At 46.8% G+C, this 19,004-nt stretch overlaps 1 protein-coding gene across 1 annotated transcript in view; it reads right to left on the reverse strand.

The window, feature by feature from the left end:
* Positions 1–767: 767 nt before the first annotated feature.
* LOC140203596 (serine/threonine-protein phosphatase 2A 65 kDa regulatory subunit A beta isoform-like) overlaps positions 768–19,004 on the reverse strand; it is a 51,807-nt gene continuing 33,570 nt past the window's right edge. Inside the window, exons 13-15 of the mRNA XM_072269644.1 lie at positions 8,758–8,900; positions 5,771–5,862; positions 768–1,102 (exon numbers count right to left, since the gene is read on the reverse strand). Of these exons, the coding sequence (XP_072125745.1) occupies positions 768–1,102; positions 5,771–5,862; positions 8,758–8,900 (570 nt within the window). The remainder of the gene's footprint in view (positions 1,103–5,770; positions 5,863–8,757; positions 8,901–19,004) is intronic.

The following is a 19,004-nucleotide window of genomic DNA, read 5'->3' on the forward strand; positions in this document are numbered from 1 at the left end:
TAACTTTAATACCCAAGTAGAGGACCTCATTTGTAACTTTAATCTGGGGAGGAAGAGACACCTTACTTTTATCCGTATTAATCAGCATCAGGTCTGATTTTAACAAATTAACTTTGTATCCTGAAAGAAATCCAAATTGCTCCAGTGTTTTTAAAACATAGGGGAGAGTTTGTTGAACATTCGCCATATAAACTAGCGTGTCATCCGCGTAAACTGATATTGAATGCAATGTTGTACCTATTGTAATAGGGGAGATCTGAGGAGAGTTTGTGCAAGCGGTTCAATAGATATATTAAAAATTAAAGGAGACAAAGGGTCCCCTTGTCGTGTGCCCCGTCCTATGTCAAATAATTCTGAGAAACCTCCTCCCACACATACCTGGGCTGAAGGATTAGCATACCGTGTTTGAATCATATTGATAAATTTATCGCCGAACTTAAATTCTTTTAGAACTCTCAAAAGGTATGGCCATTCAAGGCGATCGAACACTTTTTCAGCATCTAGAAATAGCAGGCCACAGGCAGCCGGGATTTTATGTGTTGCACTCAGTACGTGTAAGAGCCAGCGAATATTATCAGATGCGAGACACCCCCTGATAAAGCCCATTTGATTTGGGCTGATTATTTTCCCAACTACTGTCTCAAGTCTACTGGCTAAGACTTTGGAAAATATCTTGAGGTCGGCATTTATCAAGGAGATTGGACGGTAATTGGCACACTCCAAGGGGTCCTTACCGGGCTTAGGTATAACTGTGATCAGGGCTGTGTTTAATGCCGTTCCATCTCCTCCCGAGGGGCGTGTGGACTTTGCCCAGGGTCTTCTTCCATATCTCCCAGCACCGATGATTTCAGAACTCCTTTTGCTTCCTCTGCCGAGTTAAACGACATCTTCATGCCCTTGATAGTCACTTTCAAGATCGCTGGGTATATGAGGAACGAGTCGATCCCCTTCTGTCGAAGCTTAGCGCGGATCTCCTTGTATCCCTGCCGTTCCTGCATCGTGCCGGGGCTGTAGTCGGCAAAGAACTGTAGCTGGGTGCCATCAGGGAGAGTAGGTTTGGCTTTCCTCGCACCCTCCAGGATAGCCTGCCGGTCGGTGTACCCTAGAAGCCTAAAAACCATGGTCCGCGGTCTTGAGGAGTTGTTGGAAAAGATCCTATGTGCTCTATCGATCTCCAGTGGAGTGCTGTGGGAATTCTTGAGCGCTGGAATCCAATCAGGCAGCATCTTCTGGAGGTAACCTCTTGGATTGTCGCCCTCAGCGCCTGTCGGTAAGTCGACCGGCCGCACGTTGTTTCTCCTGGATCTGTCCTCCAAGTCGTTTAACTTCTTCCATATCTTAGACACCTCCGCAAAACTTCCTCTATTTTATTGAAGACCGTTAAATGTTTTAGCGTGAATGTCCGCTTGCTCCTTTAACGACCGGAGAATGTTGCCATTCTCTGCCATACGCTTCTGTATGGGGTCGTGAGCCTTTTCCAGCAACTCCCTTAGCACGTGGGCTACCATTTCTTGCAGCGACTCCATCTCCCTTACCATTGTTTGTTTAATTAGCATAACTATTTCTTCGGATGAATCGCTAGCTTGTTGTCGCCTGCTGGTATCTTGTTTCCTGGTTGAATTTGTATCTTTTTTTGAAGCCATGTCTTTAGTTAGATCTTTCTCCAACTCAGCCTTGTATTAAGACCGTCTATGAGCCCTGAAGAACTTGAAAAAGGAGGGTTGTATGTCAGCGCTCAGTGCCGTGCCGCCATCTTGCCTTGTGCCTCACCGGAAGTCAATGTTTTTAATTATTGGGTGCAGTGTTGGCCCTCCAGTGGGTATATTTTATATTGTGGGCTTAGCTTTTTAGGCCTTGTTTAGGCTGTTTGGGGAATACGTCTGTAGTCTTTCAATCCATATCCTCTCTGCTCTTTTTAAAATAATAAGAGGAATAGATAGAGTGGATAGCCAGTGCCTCTTTCCCAGGGCGCCACTGCTCAATACAAGAGGACATGGCTTTAAGGTAAGGGGTGGGAAGTTCAAGGGGGATATTAGAGGAAGGTTCTTTACTCAGAGAGTGGTTGGTGCGTGGAATGCACTGCCTGAGTCAGTGGTGGAGGCAGATACACTAGTGAAGTTTAAGAGACTACTAGACAGGTATATGGAGGAATCTAAGGTGGGGGCTTATATGGGAGGCAGGGTTTGAGGGTCAGCATAACATTGTGGGCCGAAGGGCCTGTACTGTGCTGTACTATTCTATGTTCTATGAACTTCTTTACTCAGAAAGTGGTAGCTGTGTGGAACGAGCTTCCAGCAGAAGTGTTTGAGTCAGGTTCAATGTTGTCGTTATTGGACAGCTATATGGACAGGAAAGGAATGGAGGGTTATGGGCTGAGTGCAGGTCGGTGGGAATAGGATTGGGGAAGAGTTCGGCATGGACTAGAAGGACCCAGATGGCCTGTTTCCGTGCTGTGATTGTTATATGGTTATATGGAAGGCATCAATGTATTCTGCTCTCCTGTATGACTCACTGCTGCAGTCCGACACGATGGGCCTGCCGGGTGGTATTTCTCCAGGAACAGTCCATGAGTCTGGGTTCCTGTGTATTTTGGGGAGGATATAGAACTTTCTTGCTCGTGGCTGTATCCCTGTCAGGTACTCCACCTGCTTCTTCCTGAGGTATCTAGTCCTTTCTAGTTCTCGCAGAATGGTCCTAATTTCTGTGTGTTTGCCAGTATTTGGGTTCCTTTAGTTTAGTGTAGTGTTCGGTGTTGTTTAATTCTCTGTGTGCCTCAAATAGATATTGCTGTTTGTCCATGATAACTATGCTGCTCCCTTTATCTGCTGGTTTGATAACAATATCCATATTTTCCTTCAGCTCTTTCAGGGCTGTTCTCTCCTTCCTAGTTAAATCGGGCTTATCCTGTACTTCTCTCTCCCTCTCCATTATCTCATCCAGTGCGAGGGCGAGGGTGAGGGTGAGGGTTAGGGTATGCGGGCAGTGGGCAAAATATCCCTCTAGTGTTTGTGGATCTCATACTGGAGATGCAGTATCTCTTCACCCTGCCACTTTGAAAACGGAACACATGACATGCTTTTTACGTGTTTCTGCTCCGCAAAAGTCGCAAGGAGGTAAATCCTGCACCTCTCTGGTGTGCAACACGAAGCAGCGTTTACCTTAATCCACTTTATTAGGGAAAGCAGTCAAAACAACAAATTAGGAGAAAGACGTCCACCGGTAACAGGTTAAACGTGCCTAACACAATCTCTAAAATCATTCAAAAAACTAACAGACATTAAATTACGTGATTTGCAATATTGAAATGGCATCCCAAATGTGACTAGACCACTGGAATGATACAATATTGTGTAATTCTGGTCGGGAAGAGAAGCTTAGCTATTGAAAAATCTACTTTAACTAATACGTACAGAAGCAATGGCTGCCTAACCAAACCATCAGGTAATCACAGCATCCACTGGCACTGCTGTTCAAGTCACTGGAATAATGAGGTCGGCATTGAAAGTCATTTCAATAACTGTCTAACGGGCACTCTTTCTTTTAATGTTAAAAACGATTAAAAGGGAAATTAAGGTAGGTCAAAACTTATAGCATATCATTCAGCAACCTGGGGACAATGCAGTGCAGACACATGAGGCCCCACCTTTGGACCCATCAATGTGGAACCCACCCCTTCAACAGGCCCCATCAAATGCGAAACCCTCTCCTACATCAGGGTCAGGACCCATTAATGTGGACCACTTCCCCAAGCCAAGGCCCATCCAATGTGGGCCCCTCACTGGGCCCCTCCTCTGCCACCCCATCCGAGAACAGTTTCAGATTGGACAACATCTTCAGTTTTAATTCGAGCATTTGCCACTGGATGCTGGGAATACAAGCGAAGGTGTTTTGGGAAAGGAGGAGGAGGCATGCTGGATACAAGTGACTGTCGACAGAGCAGCAAAGCTAATAACCTCACATCCTTGTTAACAGTTAAACCCATCGGATACACAATGCCACTGGGTACACTACAGTCAATGAAAATAAATAGGGGGAGTAGACAGCTTGATATCTCAAGCTAAATTGAGACAGCAGAAAGACTGCAGAACTAGAATCGACAAGGCAGCTAAAATCCAGTGACACTACGTATGAGACGTTTACATTTCCAGGGGTAATTCTTTAAAGAGTGTTGTGTGTGTGGCCTGGCTACACAACAATGCTATTAATAAAAATGCTGGAGACAGGAGCGAAGTTTCATGGTTCTTTACTAGTAGAAAATGATGCAGAACACACACATACGTATCAATGTGCGCCTAATAGCGCATGCAACGATGTGTTACTACAACATAAAGTAGTCCCCATATTATACAGTAGGCTGACCCGGCTGATGCTGTAGTGGCGTCACCCCGAGTTTGAATCCAGCCGGCTCCCATGCACGCTTTCCATCCATGCTGGGTTACGAGCTGGTGATCTCTTTGGAAACTCACCCGGCAGAAGGCAATGGCAAACCACTGCTGTAACTTGCCTCGTACGCGGTTCCCCACTCCGTCAGAGAGGCGTGGAGGGAAATCGTCCGGCAACTGGAGAAACTCCGGATGTGACGTAACTTTCCTTTTCCCTATACGGTACAAAGAGAGAGTGAAGAAGGTTTTCAAAGATGTCAGCGGCAGATCTCGTTGCAAGTCTGGAGGGCCGTTTCTTCACTCCTTTCTACGATAAGGCAAGCACTAGATAAGAAGGAAAACATGCAGATTAGATATTAAAAGGAGACAAAATGGGAACGTTTCTGAAGATAATCAGAACACGCATCTATCTGTAAGCTATGATGACAATTTGTGGGAATTCTAGCGATGGAGTATGTCATTTCTAAAATATTGCAAGTGAATTCATACAATTGCCAACTCTTAATTCCTGTTGCTTCAAGACCTATTCGGGGAGATGGGACTCGTCAGCTCATCTAGGAGAAGGAAAATTCTGATCTCAAACCTCTGCTGCCTTGCGGCTGTACCCACTCACAGGGAAGGCTTCGGGAGTAAACCCGGAGCTGGAGTCGCTAAGGCAGTCCTACGCTGAATGACAACTCCTGTGATGCTCCTGGTACCAAACTCAATCTGCCGTTCCTTTGGGTGCATGCAGACGGGGAGCTTGCTACATGGGGCAACAGCTTGCTCTCCATATCGTACTGCTACCTCCCTGAAATGAGTTTTTGCAGGGTGGGATGTCTGGCACTAGATTTTAACACCCGTTCCTAAACCCTAAAAATCACCTAATATAAACACAGAACTCTTTACTGAGGATTGTACTCAAAACTCTGGATTGGTTCTTAAAATATTCAGCTTACAGAAACAGGGAGGCAAGTAAGAGACAGAACTGAGAACTTCATGCTTGGCTCTATAACAAGGTTTATAATTCTGAACAATTAGTAAATCCCTTTAACTGGAAACAGTTCCAAATATCACAGCATTGTTCCAGCAGCTCGAATAACCCTCTTGCTGGTTCAGAGTTTTGAATCCATAATTTGTGTTTTATCCCCTTTAATGAACGTGCTGAGGACTGCATGTTTTTCCCCGACCCTCACTCGTTACACGTGCAGATTACAAAACACACATCTTTATCTTAAGGAGCCTTTTCTACCATCAGTGCCCCCACAGCAGGAACCCAGCAGACACCCATCTTGTCTTGTGCTCATCTTCAGAGACCCAGTGACAGACGCTGGGACAATGCAGGCCACAACTGCTCGAAGGGAGAATGCTTATGCTCGTACCGAGCTGGGTCCAAAGCCACAGCTTACCAGTCATGGCTTCCTGCGCAAAGTACTTTACGTCCATATCTTGGTCCTGACCCAATTTCTCCAATATTGGTTTGAACTCGTTCTGTAAAGTGCTGTGATTTAAAAGCAAGTTTTAGTACCTGTGACCTTCAAAACAAGACAGCAGCACATTCACTTAAATCTAAAGCGATACTGGATATTACCCAGATTAAAATCTCCTCTTTCTGCCTCTCACGCAGGCTCCCACTACAACAACTGATCGTTTACTGGCCAGATACGGGTTAGAGCTCAACTAGCAGAGTACAGTCACAAACTGCAGCTGAGCTCATTTGGGTTAGTGGATGCAAAAGGAGAATAATTCGGATGCCGCATTTTTATGCCGTTGAAGAGAGGGGGCACTGAATGCATAAACTTCCTTTTAATGCAATCCGTCTGTTATTGCTTTCCACACAAATTCCAATCAAATCACAAACGCACAATTTCACAAAAATCGTTCACCGGACGGGTTGGCGGAGATACGTTGCTACCAAAGGAGGTGCAGGGTGCTCCTTCCCTCCGCAGACCTGCAGCTCACCCTTGGGCAAGGTGCAACACCTGCTTAAGACCCCCCACCTGATCAGGGTCACGCAATGCCGTGGGAGCAGATGGTGGACAGTCATGTGTGCAGCCGGTGCAGATCACAAGTCCTGGTTGTGCGACCACTGATGCCGGGCAGACAATCTCTGAAGAGCACTGATAATGGCTGGGGGGTGGGGGTGGGGGGGTCACCTCATCTTGTAAAAACACACACGGCCCAGAAGGCGTCAATGGCACAAACCAGTTCTGCAGGATAATTTGCCAAGAACAACCGTGGCCATGGAGAGACCACGATCGCCCACGTCACATGCTGATGAAGATGGTGGTGGCGTTAACTGAAATCTCACTGTGCGGTTTTCACTTCTAACCAGGATTTATCCATCAGTGGTTGAAGGAGAGAGGGAAAATGTATTAAAGAAGATTGGAGGAGCAAACTTTTCATGCAGGAGTTGGTAGCTGAGCTGCCAAAGGAGGTGGTGGTGGTGCAGGCCGGAACAAAAACCTGGACAGTCACTTGATAAACCTCTGGTTAGGTCACATTTGGAGTACTGAATTCAGCTCTGGTCTCCCCTCTAAAGGGCGTGGAAACTTTGAAGAAGGTACAGAAGATGTTCACAGGACGTTGCCTGTGATAAACCTCTGGTTAGGTCACATTTGGAGTACTGAATTCAGCTCTGGCCAGCTCTTTAAAGGGTGTGGAGACTTTGGAGAAGGTATAGAAGATGTTTACAGGACGTTGCCTGTGATAAATCTCTGCTTACGTCACATTTGGAGTACTGAATTCAGCTCTGGCCTCCCCTTTAAAGGGTGTGGATACTTTGGAGAAGGTACAGAAGATGTTTACAGGACGTTGCCTGTGATAAATCTCTGGTTAGGTCACATTTGGAGTACTGAATTCAGCTCTGGCCTCCCCTTTAAAGGATCTGAAAAAGGTACAGAAGACATGCTGGCTGGTACTGCAGATGTTACCGGAGAGGTTGCTTTCTCCAGGGTGATGGAGTCTGAGGGAGGGACGAGTTGACAGAAGTTTACAAAATTCTGAGGCAAAGGCAAACGGCTCACAGTTGAGATGTAAAAGCCAGAAGAGAACAGCTCAAAGATGTGCTGAGGATTTGAGTACCTGGAACACACCGACGGGTCTGGTGGAAGTGGATGCAGGTATGAAACAAGAACAAGTGTTTACGATCCAATGAAGGGTCACGGTCTGAAACAGCGACTGGTTATTCATTTCCATGGACGCTGCCTGATCTGCTGAGTTCCTCCAGCGTTTTGTGTGAGCATTGAAGTATTTAAGACACTGTTAGACAGGCAAATGAACGTGCGGAGAATGGAGGATATCGGCCACGTGCGGGCAAAAGGACACGGTTCAATTAGGCGCTGCTTTATTTATAAAGTCTGCAGGTGTTGGAAACCCAGAGCAACACACGCAAAATGCTGGAGGACCTCAGCAGGTCAGGTAGCACCTATGGAAATGAATAAACAGGTGACGTTTCGGGCCCAGACCCTTTGTCCGGACTGAAAAGGAAGAATTAGTTTGGTACAACATTGTGGGCCAACGGGCCTGTTCTACAGGTTCAGTGAGCAAGACAGAGGGATGTGGAGTTAGTGTGGCTGAGTGGGTTTACAATAGCAAGGAGTGATTGTCAGTATAGATGCAATGGACAAGAGGTCATGCTTCTATACAGTACAACTGACTATATCCAGAACCCAAAGGAATATTGCGCATTGCTTGGGAAAGCTGTAGTAAAATGAGGCCCTTGGAATACAAAGGCAGTGGAGAGACCTTAAACAGGTAATTTGGAGGGTAGAAACGGGCTACTAAATGTTCTTGGCGAGGATGTCCTTTCTTTAAAAAAAAGGGGAGAAGGCAGGCGAGTGGGGTTGAGGGGAATAATAAATCAGCCATGATAGAATGGCCGTGCAGTATCGATGGGCCGAACGGCCTGGTTCTGCTCCTGTGTCTTATGGCCTTAACCTCTGGATAGAGAAGAAGATCGTTTAAGGGTACCAAAGGATCAAGGTCAAGCAGGAAAGTGAGGCAAACACCACAGGGGAGAGGGAGGCCCGAGGGTTAAGTTTATGCCTCTCCCCCACGCAGTACATGGAATGAGCTGCCAGAGGAACTGGTTGAGGCAGGCACATTAACAACTTCAATAAGGACAGGTACGCGGGCAGGAAAGGTTTAGAGCAAGGGTGCACAACTATTTTGGTGCCATGGATCATTACGCTAGGGGTCCATGAACCCCAGGTTGAGAACCTGGGACGATGGGACCGGCAGAGACGGTGGTCTTGGCCGGATTGGACCTGTGGGTACAAAAGACGGTGCGACTCCATCACTAAATGCCACCACAGTGGCGTCTCAATTTCCATTCCAAACCGGAGGTGAAACATTCTCCACAGGCCGGGTTATAAGCCCCAACTCAAATACTTACCTGGCATCTAAAACCGGTCCTATTTTCTGCAATGATTTAGCCACGTTGAAGCGAATGTTTGCCACCTGATCGCCTGCCATCTGGAGAACCGTCGGCAGCATGTGCTTTGCTGTGATTTCTTGGCCACAGGCTTCAGACAACACCTAAAAAAAAACAGCAGAAAATGCAAACGTTCATTCACAGCCCCGAACTTCACGAAGCAAGACTGAAGAAAAGATCATCGATCTGATTTGTGCGACGCTCAGAATGTATTTTGCCCCATGATAAAAAGGCATAGTCCACACTGGCACCAATGATCACCCGCAAGGAGAGAGATGAGGTCCTGCAACGGAGATTTACAGATCAATAGACAAGTTGTAAAGAAAAAGTGCTGGTATATTGTAATCGCTGGACTACCCCTTCTGCCATGTACGAGCGAGTTTAGAAACAGGAAGGCAGGACGGCTGAAATGTACAAAGTGTGGGTGCAGAGCAGACAGCATCACTGGGATCTCTTCCATGACAAGGTGACCCGAGCCAAGAGGGAACCAGGATTATAAGACGCAAGAGCGGAATTCGGCTATCGAGTCAAATATGATGGCAGAATATAGCATTAGTGGTCAGACTCCTGGCACTGTGGAGGATCAGAGGAATCTTGTGGTCAGAGTCCATAGGACACTCAAAGTTGCTATGCGGTTGACTCTGCGGTTAAGGAGGCATACGGTGCATTGGCCTTCATCAATCGTGGGATTGAGTTTAAGACCCGAGAGGTAATGTTACAGCTATATTGGACCCTGGTCAGACCCCACTTGGAGTACTGTGCTCAATTCTAGTTGCCTCACTACAGGAATGACGTGGAAGCCATAGAAAGGGTGCAGAGGAGATTTACAAGGATGTTGCCTGGATTGTGGAGCATGCTTTATAAGAATAGGTTGAGTGAACTCGGCCTTTTCTCCTTGCAGCGTACGAGGATGAGAGGTGACCTGATAGAGGTGAACAAGATAATGAGAGGCATTGATTGTGTGGATAGTCAGAGGCTTTTTCCCAGGGCTGAAATGGCTAGAACGAGAGGGCATAGTTTTAAGGTGCTTGGGAGTGGGTACAGAGGAGATGTCAGTGGTTAATGAGGTGGAGGATAAATGCGTGGCTGAGGGATTGGAGCAGGGGGCAGGGATTCAGATTTCTACATCATTGGGACCTCTCTTGGGGCAGTTGTGCCCTGTACAAAAAGGACGGGTTGCACTTCAATCTGAGGGGGACCAATATCCTGGTAGGGAGGTTTGCTAAGGCTGCTGGGGAGAGTTTAAACTAGAATGGTTGGGGGCTGGGAACCGAACTGAAGAGACTAGGGAAGAGGGGGTTGGCTCACAAATAGAGAAAGCTTGTAGACAGTGCGAGAGGGAGGATAGGCAGGTGATAGAGAAAGGATGCTCTCAGACCGAATGTTTGAGATACGTCTATTTTAACGCAAGGAGTGTTGTGAACAAAGCGGATGAGCTTAGAGCGTGGATCAGTACTTGGAGACATGATGTGGTGCCATTAGAGACTAGGATGGCTCAGGGACAGGAATGGTTACTTCAACTGCTGGGTTTTAGATGTTTCAACAAGGACAGGGAGGGAGGCAAAAGAGGTGGGGGCGTGGCACTGTTGATCAGAGATAGTGTCACAGCTGCAGGAAAGGTGGACGCCATGGAGGGATTGTCTACGGAGTCTCTGTGGGTGGAGGTTAGGAACAGAAAGGGGTCAATAACTTTACTGGGTGTTTTTCAGAGGCCACCCAATAGTAACAGGGATATCGAGGAGCAGATAGGGAAACAGATCCTGGAAAGGTGTAATAATAACAGAGTTGTCATGATGGGAGGCTTTAATTTCCCAAATATCGATTGGTGGATCCCAAGAGCAAGGGGTTTAAGATGGGGTGGAATTTGTTAGGTGTGTTCAAAGGTTTCCTGACACAATATGTAGATAAGCCTATAAGAGAAGACGCTGTACTTGATCTGGTATTCGGAAATGAACCTGGTCAGGTGTCAGGTCTCTCAGTGGGAGAGTATTTTGGAGATAGTGATCATAATTCTATCTCCTTTACCACAGCACAAGGCTAATAGGAAGGAGCTTAAGAAGGAAATTAGGAGAGCCAGAAGAGGCCATGAGAAGGCCTTGGCAGGCAGGGTTAAGGAAAACCCCAAGGCATTCTACAAGTATGTGAAGAGCAAGAGGATAAGACGTGAAAGAATAGGACCTATCAAGTGTGACAGTGGGAAAGTATGTATGAAACCAGAGGAAATAGCAGAGGTACTTAATGAATACTTCCGTATTCACTATAGAAAAGGATCTTAGTGATTGTTGTGATGACTTGCAGCAGATTGAAAAGCTTGTGCATGTAGATATTAAGAAAGAGGATGTGCTGGAGCTTTTCGAAAGCATCAAGTTGGATAAATCGCTAGGACTGGATGAGATGTACCCCAGGCTACCGTGGGAGGCGAGGGAGGAGATTGTTGAGCCTCTGGTGATGATCTTTGAATCATCAATGGGGATGGGAGAGGTTCTAGAGGATTGGAGGGTTGCCGATATTGTTCCTTTATTCAAGAAAGGGAGTAGAGATAGCCCTGGAAGTTATAGACCAAAGAGTCCTACCTCAGTAAGTTGATGGAGAAGATCCTGAGAGGCAGGATTTATGAACATTTGGAGAGGTATAACATGATTAGGAATAGTCAGCATGGCTTTGTCAAGGGCAGGTCGTGCTTTACAAGCCTGATTTAATTTTTTGAGGATGTGACTAAACACAATGATGAAGGAAGAGCAGTAGACGTAGTGTATATGGATTTCAGCAAGGCATTTAATAAGGTACCCCATGCAAGGCTTATTCAGAAAGTAAGGAGGCATGGAATCCAAGGGGACATTGTTTTGTGGATCCAGAACTGGCTTGCCACAGAAGGCAAAGAGTGGTTGTAGGCAGGTCATATTCTGTATGGAGGTCGGCCTCAGTTATCTGTTCTGGGACCCTTACTCTTCGTGATTTTTATAAATGACCTGGATGAGGAAGTGGAAGTGGAGGGATGGCTTAGTAAGTTTGCTGAGACACAAAGGTTGGAGGTGTTGTGGGTAGTGTAGAGGGCTGTCAGAGGTTAGAGCGGGACATTGATAGAATGCAAAACTGGGCTGAGAAGTGGCAGACGGAATTCAACCCAGATAAGTGTGAAGTGGTTCATTTTGGTAGGTCAAATATGATGGCAGAATATAGTATTAATGGTAAAACTCTTGGCAGTGTGGAGGATTAGAGGGATCTTGGGGTCCAAGTCCATAGGACGCTCAAAGCTGCTGCGCAGGTTGACTCTGTGGTTAAGAAGGCATATGCTGTATTGGCCTTCATCAATCATGGAACTGAATTTAGAAGCCGAGAGGTAATGTTGCAGCTATATAGGACCCTGGTCAGACCCCACGTATAGTACTGTGGTCGCCTCACTACAAGAAGAATGTGGAAGCCATAGACAGGGTGCAGAGGAGATTTACAAGGATGTTGCCTGGATTGGGGAGCATGACTTATGAGAATGGGTTGAGTGAACTCGGCCTTTTCTCCTTGGAACGATGGAGGATGAGAGGTTACCTGATACAGGTGTGTAAGATGATGAGAGGCATTGATCATGTGGATAGTCAGAGCCTTTTTCCCAGGTCTGAAATGGTTGCCACAAGAGGACACAGGTTTAAGGTGCTGGGGAGTAGGTACAGAGGAAATGTCAGGGGTAAGTTTTTTACTCAGAGAGTGGTGAGTGTGTGGAATGGGCTACTGGCATCGGTGGTGGAGCCAGATATGATAGAGTCTTTTAAGAGACTTTTGGATAGGTACATGGAGCTTAGCAAAATAGGTGGCTACAGGTAAGCCGAGTAATTTCTAAGGTAGGGACATGTTCGGCACAACCTTGCGGGCTGAAGGGCCTGTATTGTGCTGTGGTTTTCTATGTTTCAATGCAAGTTTTTTTTATGCAGAGAGTGGTGAGTGTGTGGGATGGGCTGCCAGAGGCGGCGGTGGAGGCGGAAACGATCGGGTCTTTGAAGAGACACCTGAAGGGATACATGGAGCTTAGAAAAATAGAGGGCTATAGGTAAGCGGAGTAATTTCTAAGGTAAGGACATGTTCGGCACAGCTTTGTGGGCCGAAGGGCCTGTATTGTGCTGTAGGTTTTCTTTGTTTCTATGAGTCTCCTCTGCCATTCCATCATGGCTGATTTATTTTTCCTCCCAACCCCATTCTTCTGCCTCCTCCCATATCTTTTCACGCCCTTAACAAATCAAGAATCTATCAACCTCCACTTTAGATATACTCAATGACTTGGCCTCCAAAGCCGCCTGTGACAATGAATTCCACCGATTCAGTACCCTCTGGCTAAAGAAATTCCTCTTCACTTCTGCTGTAAAGGGACGTCCTTCTATTCTGAGGCTGTGCCCTCTGGCCCCAGACTCTTGCGCTATTGGAAACCGCCTCTGTGCGTCCCTTTTATCCATACCTTTGCTCGAGCACTTTGGGAGGGTTTAAGCTGGTGAGGCAGCAGGGCTGGGACACAGGATACTAGTGTAGCAGGTGTTAACTCAGAATTCTATGTCAAACTCACTGAACAGGCAGGTCCGGTAAGCAGAGAAGGCAGAAATAAGTGGGAAAGCACGAGAGGGCTGGGAGGTTTAACCACATGTTTCCGAACACAGAAATTCACAGCACATTACAAGCCCTTCGGCCCACAATGTTGTGCCGACCAGGTAACCTACTCTAGAAACTGCTTAGAATTTCCCTAGCGCAGCAGTCCCCAACCACCGTGCTGCGGACCAGTACCAAGCCACAAAGCATGTGCTACCGGGCCGCGAGGAAACGACATGATTTGGCGATAGGAGTCGCTGCACCTTTCCTCATTCCCTCTCACCCACTGTTCAGCTTGAACACACGCGAGGTCATTACTCGCACATCATCCATGTCAGCATGGGAATAAGATCAGCTCCTCGAGCTTGCAAATGACGGCGGGCTGAAAAGTATGTTTGACATAAGATCTCTGGCGACATTCTGGATCAAAGTCAAGGCTAAATATCCTGAGATAGCCATGAAAGCACTGAAAACGGTGCTTCCATTTCCAACATATCTCTGCAATGAATGCAACGAAAACTAAATTGCGGAAAAGACTGGACATAAGGAACCCCCTTCGAGTATCGCTGACTCCCATCAGCCCGTGATAGGACCGTCTTGTTGCAGGGAAACAAGCCCAGGGCTCCCACTGAATCAGCGATATTGGTGTGTTGCAATGATTTTATATGCTCATGCGGGGAAAATACGTGCTGTGTGTTTAATATCCAAATGTTACTTAAAATGTTATGATGCTATTGATTTATAAGTCACTTGTAGAACCATACAACAATTACAGCACGGAAACAGGCCATCTCGGCCCTTCTAGTCCGTGCCGAACTCCACTCTCACCTAGTCCCACCGACCTGCACTCAGCCCATAACCCTCCATTCCTTTCCTGTCCATATACCTATCCAGTTTTTCTTTAAATATTTTCTTTTTCTTCCTTCTTGTCATAGGAAGCATGGAGAAGATCTAGAGGGGACACAGGGGAGACTTGCCAGGAGGCTGCCTGCATTAGAGAGCGTGTCTTATGAGGAAAAGTTGAGTGAGTTGGGGCTTTTTCTGTTTGGAGTGAAGGAGGATGAGAAGTGTGGATAGAGTGGACAGCCAGAGACTTTTTCCCAAGGCAGAAATGGCCAATACCAGAGGCATAATTTTGAGATGATTGGAGGAAGGTACAGAGGTAAGATTTTTGTTTCACACACACAGAGTGGGTGGGTGTGTGGAATGCCCCGCCAGGCGTGATGGTAGAGGCAGATGCATTAGGGGCATTTGACAAATTCTTAGATAGGCACACAGATGATAGAAAAATGGAGGGCTATGTAGGAGGGAATGGTTAGATTGATCTCAGAGTAGGTTAAAAGATCAGCACAGCACTTTAACACAGTGCTTTAACGTTCTATGTTCTAGGTACAATTGCTCTGCCTAGTTTGCCAACTAACCAATGCACCATCATTAGCACTAACGCTGCAAGACAAAGCTCACATTTTTATGTCATCTTCTAAACTTCTAGCCACATCCAAATCATTTACAGGAGAGTTCCAGCACAGATTCCTGTGGTACGCCACGGGGTAATCACAAAAGCTGATCAGCAAATCAACTTTGAACCCAATTTGTGAAGTTACTTCGGATCCCTCGGTCTCTTGCTCATTTGGGGATTTTGTCAAAATATTTACCGAAGTCCCTGTAGACAACACCAACTGCATGAGTACACCCGTAACTCCAAGAAACTCAAACTGGCCGACAGAATCACCGCTTGCACGCTGACCATTTCTGATGAAGCTCTGCCCAAGTGCAGCTGAATCCCGTCCCTCGAGACTTTTTACAACACCCTTTCTACCAGTGATGTTAGATTCACAGCTCTGTAGTTACCAGTTGCTGCCTTCGTCGAAGAACGGCACCGTACTGCTGGGATCCAGTTACCTGGCACCTGTTCTGTGACAATTTAGGATTTTAAACAACCAGGATCCTTGAACACACACAAAATGCTGGAGGAACTCTGCAGGCCAGGCAGCATCGGTGGAAAAGAGTACAGTCGACATTTCCAGCCGAGACCTTTCGGCAGGAGTGGAGAAAAAAGATGAGTAGATTTAAAAGTTGTGGGGGGGGGGGTGGAAGGTGAGTGGAGAAAGAAATACAAGGTGCTGGGTGAAACCAGGAGGGGGGAGGGATGAAGTAAAGAGCTGAGCAGATATCACAGAGTGAGAGAAGGTTTCACTGACTCCCGTCGAAGGGAAGCAGAGATCACGGAGGGGGAGCAATGAGAGAGGGTTTCACTAAACTCTCAAAGAGACCTTGGGAGCTCAGCCCTTCCTTCCCATAACAGCCAAGGATACATTTCATCGGGCCTTGGAAACATATCCATATCCAACCCCACTAAAGACTCCTAATAACTCGGTTTCTTGCCCTGCTCGAGTTTTCCAGCCACATCCTTCTCTCACTCTGTTTCTCACGAAGTTTTCCTGGATCCCCCCTCCTTTGGGCCATTCCCTTTGAAATCGTTCGTGCTGATATCAGAGAAGTTGAGGTTCTGTACTGCTATAACCTGATAACTCGCACAACTGTGTTTTGCCTTTCTCCTTCGTATCCAGGACATCTTTGAGGAGCGATGCCTCAAAAAGGCGGCATCCATGGTGAAGGACCCCTGCCACCCAGGACATGCCCTCTTCTCACTGCTACCCTCAGGAAGGAGGCACAGAAGTCTGAAGGCACACACTCAGCGATTCCAGAACAGTCTCTTCCCCTCTGCCATTTCTGAATGGACACTGAACCCATGCTCTACTTCACTACTTTTTATTTCTGTTTCCGCACTATTATTTTATATGTTTACTGTAATTCACAGTTTTCTCTATTATTATGTGTTGCACTGTGCTGCTGCCACAAAGACAGCAAATTTCACGACATTATGCCGGTGACGTTAAACCTGATTCTGATATCCTTGCTCCTGTACCTCATGCTGAATACTGGGAGAGCTGTCACATGTGACCACTCCTAGGGACTACCTGTACTCTGTTACATGAAGCTCTTTTTGCATATTCCTCCAAGGAATGTGTGGGCATCACAGGTTGAAGTGGTATTTAATTCCTTTGTGGTGGGCTGCAGCCCTTGAGGTGTGGGTGCACCCACAATGCAGTTAGGGTGGGTGATCCAGGATTCTGACCCAGTCAGAGTCAATGCCCTGGTTCAGATTTTTACTGCTATGCTGTAGGCATTTCATTTTAGCAGTTCTGTAAGAGCAATCTGTTCTGCTTTCAGCCTGTTTGGGTCTGAGCTCAGGAATGAGGTGTCACCCAATCAGGATGGTAGAATTGGGAGAAGGTGCTAGAGATTACTGGGCAGAGAGGTCTTTGTTTGGCCGGAGCTGGGAGAAGACAGGAGAAAAGATGGTGGACGATGAGGGTGCTTTCTGCAGATGAATGGCTTCAAGGAGGAAGGACCAATAATCCTGTGGGAAAGCCTCTTTGTTCAAGATGGATTTCCAGTTACCTTCGGAAGGTGTTGTGTGCTTTCACGCAGGCCGAGGGAGGGTCCAGTGCGCGATATACAGAGAAGTTCAAGATTTGAACTCCACTGTGCACTTGTGACTTTTTAAGTAGAATGGGCCCTTCTTGTTTTTTCTCTCTTTCTTTCCTTTAATAACTGTTTGCTTAAGTTAACATTCTTAAATATACTCCTGAATAATTCTATGCAGTGAACAATCTGCTATTTTTTGCTGACAGGCGATTGCCAGGGGCAGTAAATCACACAGCATTCACACAAACCAGGGTTTGGGTAGGCGAGACATCCCAACCTCACGGATTTTGCGGGACCAAAGTCACATACACCTTAGATGTACGAAGCCTGAAGTTTCTCCCCGCGGAGTCCGGTGGCTGTTTGCGAGGGGTTAAAAGGCTGCATTTCCAGAGACGCCCAGTGAAAAGGGGGTTTCAGAAGTAATGGCAATATATTTCCAAGTCCGGTTGGTGTGCAGCTTGCAGGTAATATTCCAATGTTTTGCTGTTCTTGGCTGTTTACATCAAGTTCAAGTTTAATTGTCATTCATGAATACCCATGAATACATCCAAACGAAACAGTGTTCTTTCAGGGTCAAGGTACAAAACAGTACCAACAGTCATACACAGCACGTGGCACATATAGCAGTAAAATATAGTCACACAACAAATATAGTCCAAGTCCCTGAGTCCATGAATGTTGCAGCAGTCTGTAGTCGAACACATACATCCTGCCTTCTGCCAAGCAAACACTTTGGGGGAGAGGGACAGCACCAACGTTAGCTTAAACGCTGCGCTACACCACCTCCAGTGCCAGCTCTTGATGCCTCTCTCCTGGGTGGCTGCAAACAGGCGGCCCCATGGCTTGAGGCCACATCCGCTCACCCTGCAGGGGTGTCAGTCACCCCTGCTGCCAGCCCCTGTAGTCCGCAATAAATCAGAAGACCAGACTTGCAGCATTACACATTAACAATGCTCAACAGGGTTTTGCAATCACAAGAAAAGAGACTAAGACAATTGCTCGCTGCCAGTCTGCACGCCAACCACATTGCTGACTCTCTGACACAGGGAGCAGAACGATCTGCCCCAAGTCCAGCTTCTTCAGTTTCTACGCCGTTGGGGTAGGCCGCAGCACTCTTTAAGTGCTTAACTTCCAGCAGGGTCTTGAGATTGTAAAGAAATAAACAAAAGATAGTAACACGTTTGGCTGGCCCTGTAGAACCCGCCGCGCCCCAGCACACCGCCATCTTACCGGAAGTTCACCAGTAGAGGCTTGTGGATTAGTAAGGTGTGTCCCAGAATGTCCTCCTCCTCGATATTTCAGTAATAAATCAATATTACGGTGCCACGCCCACCACACCATTCACTGAGTGAATCGTTCAGCCATTCAACCCTCTCTATGACTGTAACAATATCACCCTCCTGTGAGCTCATTTGCTTTACTAGTAATGTTGCTTACACCAAAATAAATATAATCTTGCATTTCTTATCAGACTGAGGTTTGCTCTCCTTACTGGGCTTGCTTTGTTTCCCTTTGATATTTAACTCCACTGCCACCTCAACTGTAAATGTGGCCTGTGGCCCATCCCTATGAGTTTGAATCCCAGCGAGCACTCCCGCAGGCTGTTAGCCCTGTTTTGGTCCAGCCCGCGCAGGCATATCCTTCTGAGGTGTTCCTGCTGATCCAGAGGTCTAAATTTCAAAGTACATTGCTACCAAAGTATGAACTCCATATACAAGCAGGAGATTCGTCTTCTTGCAGGCAGCCATAAAGCAAAGAAACACAAGAGAATCCATGGAAAAAGAAAGAATCCTACACAGCAAAGACCGTCAGACACGCAATGTGCCCAAAAAGAACAAATCGGGCAAACAAGAATCAAAAAATAGTAAACCAGTAAGAAACAGAACATGAACCGCAGGGTCGCCGAAATTAGGCCCACAGGCAGGGAGCCAGTTCAGATCAGTAGATGGCTGCAGGCCACAGCAAGGGAGTCAGTTCTGTGCTGAGAGAAGTGAAACCAGTCCAGGGGCCCAATGGTTGCAGTCCACAGCCAAGGAGCCAGTTCAGCATTTTATCTGAGCCAGGGTGTCAATGGTCGCAGGGCACAGCCAGCAAGTCAATTCAGTGCGGAGACAAGTGCTGACAGTGACAGTCGGTTCACTGCTGAGGTG

This window comes from Mobula birostris, chromosome 10 (genome assembly GCF_030028105.1).
Source record: "Mobula birostris isolate sMobBir1 chromosome 10, sMobBir1.hap1, whole genome shotgun sequence".
Lineage (NCBI taxonomy): Eukaryota > Metazoa > Chordata > Chondrichthyes > Myliobatiformes > Myliobatidae > Mobula > Mobula birostris.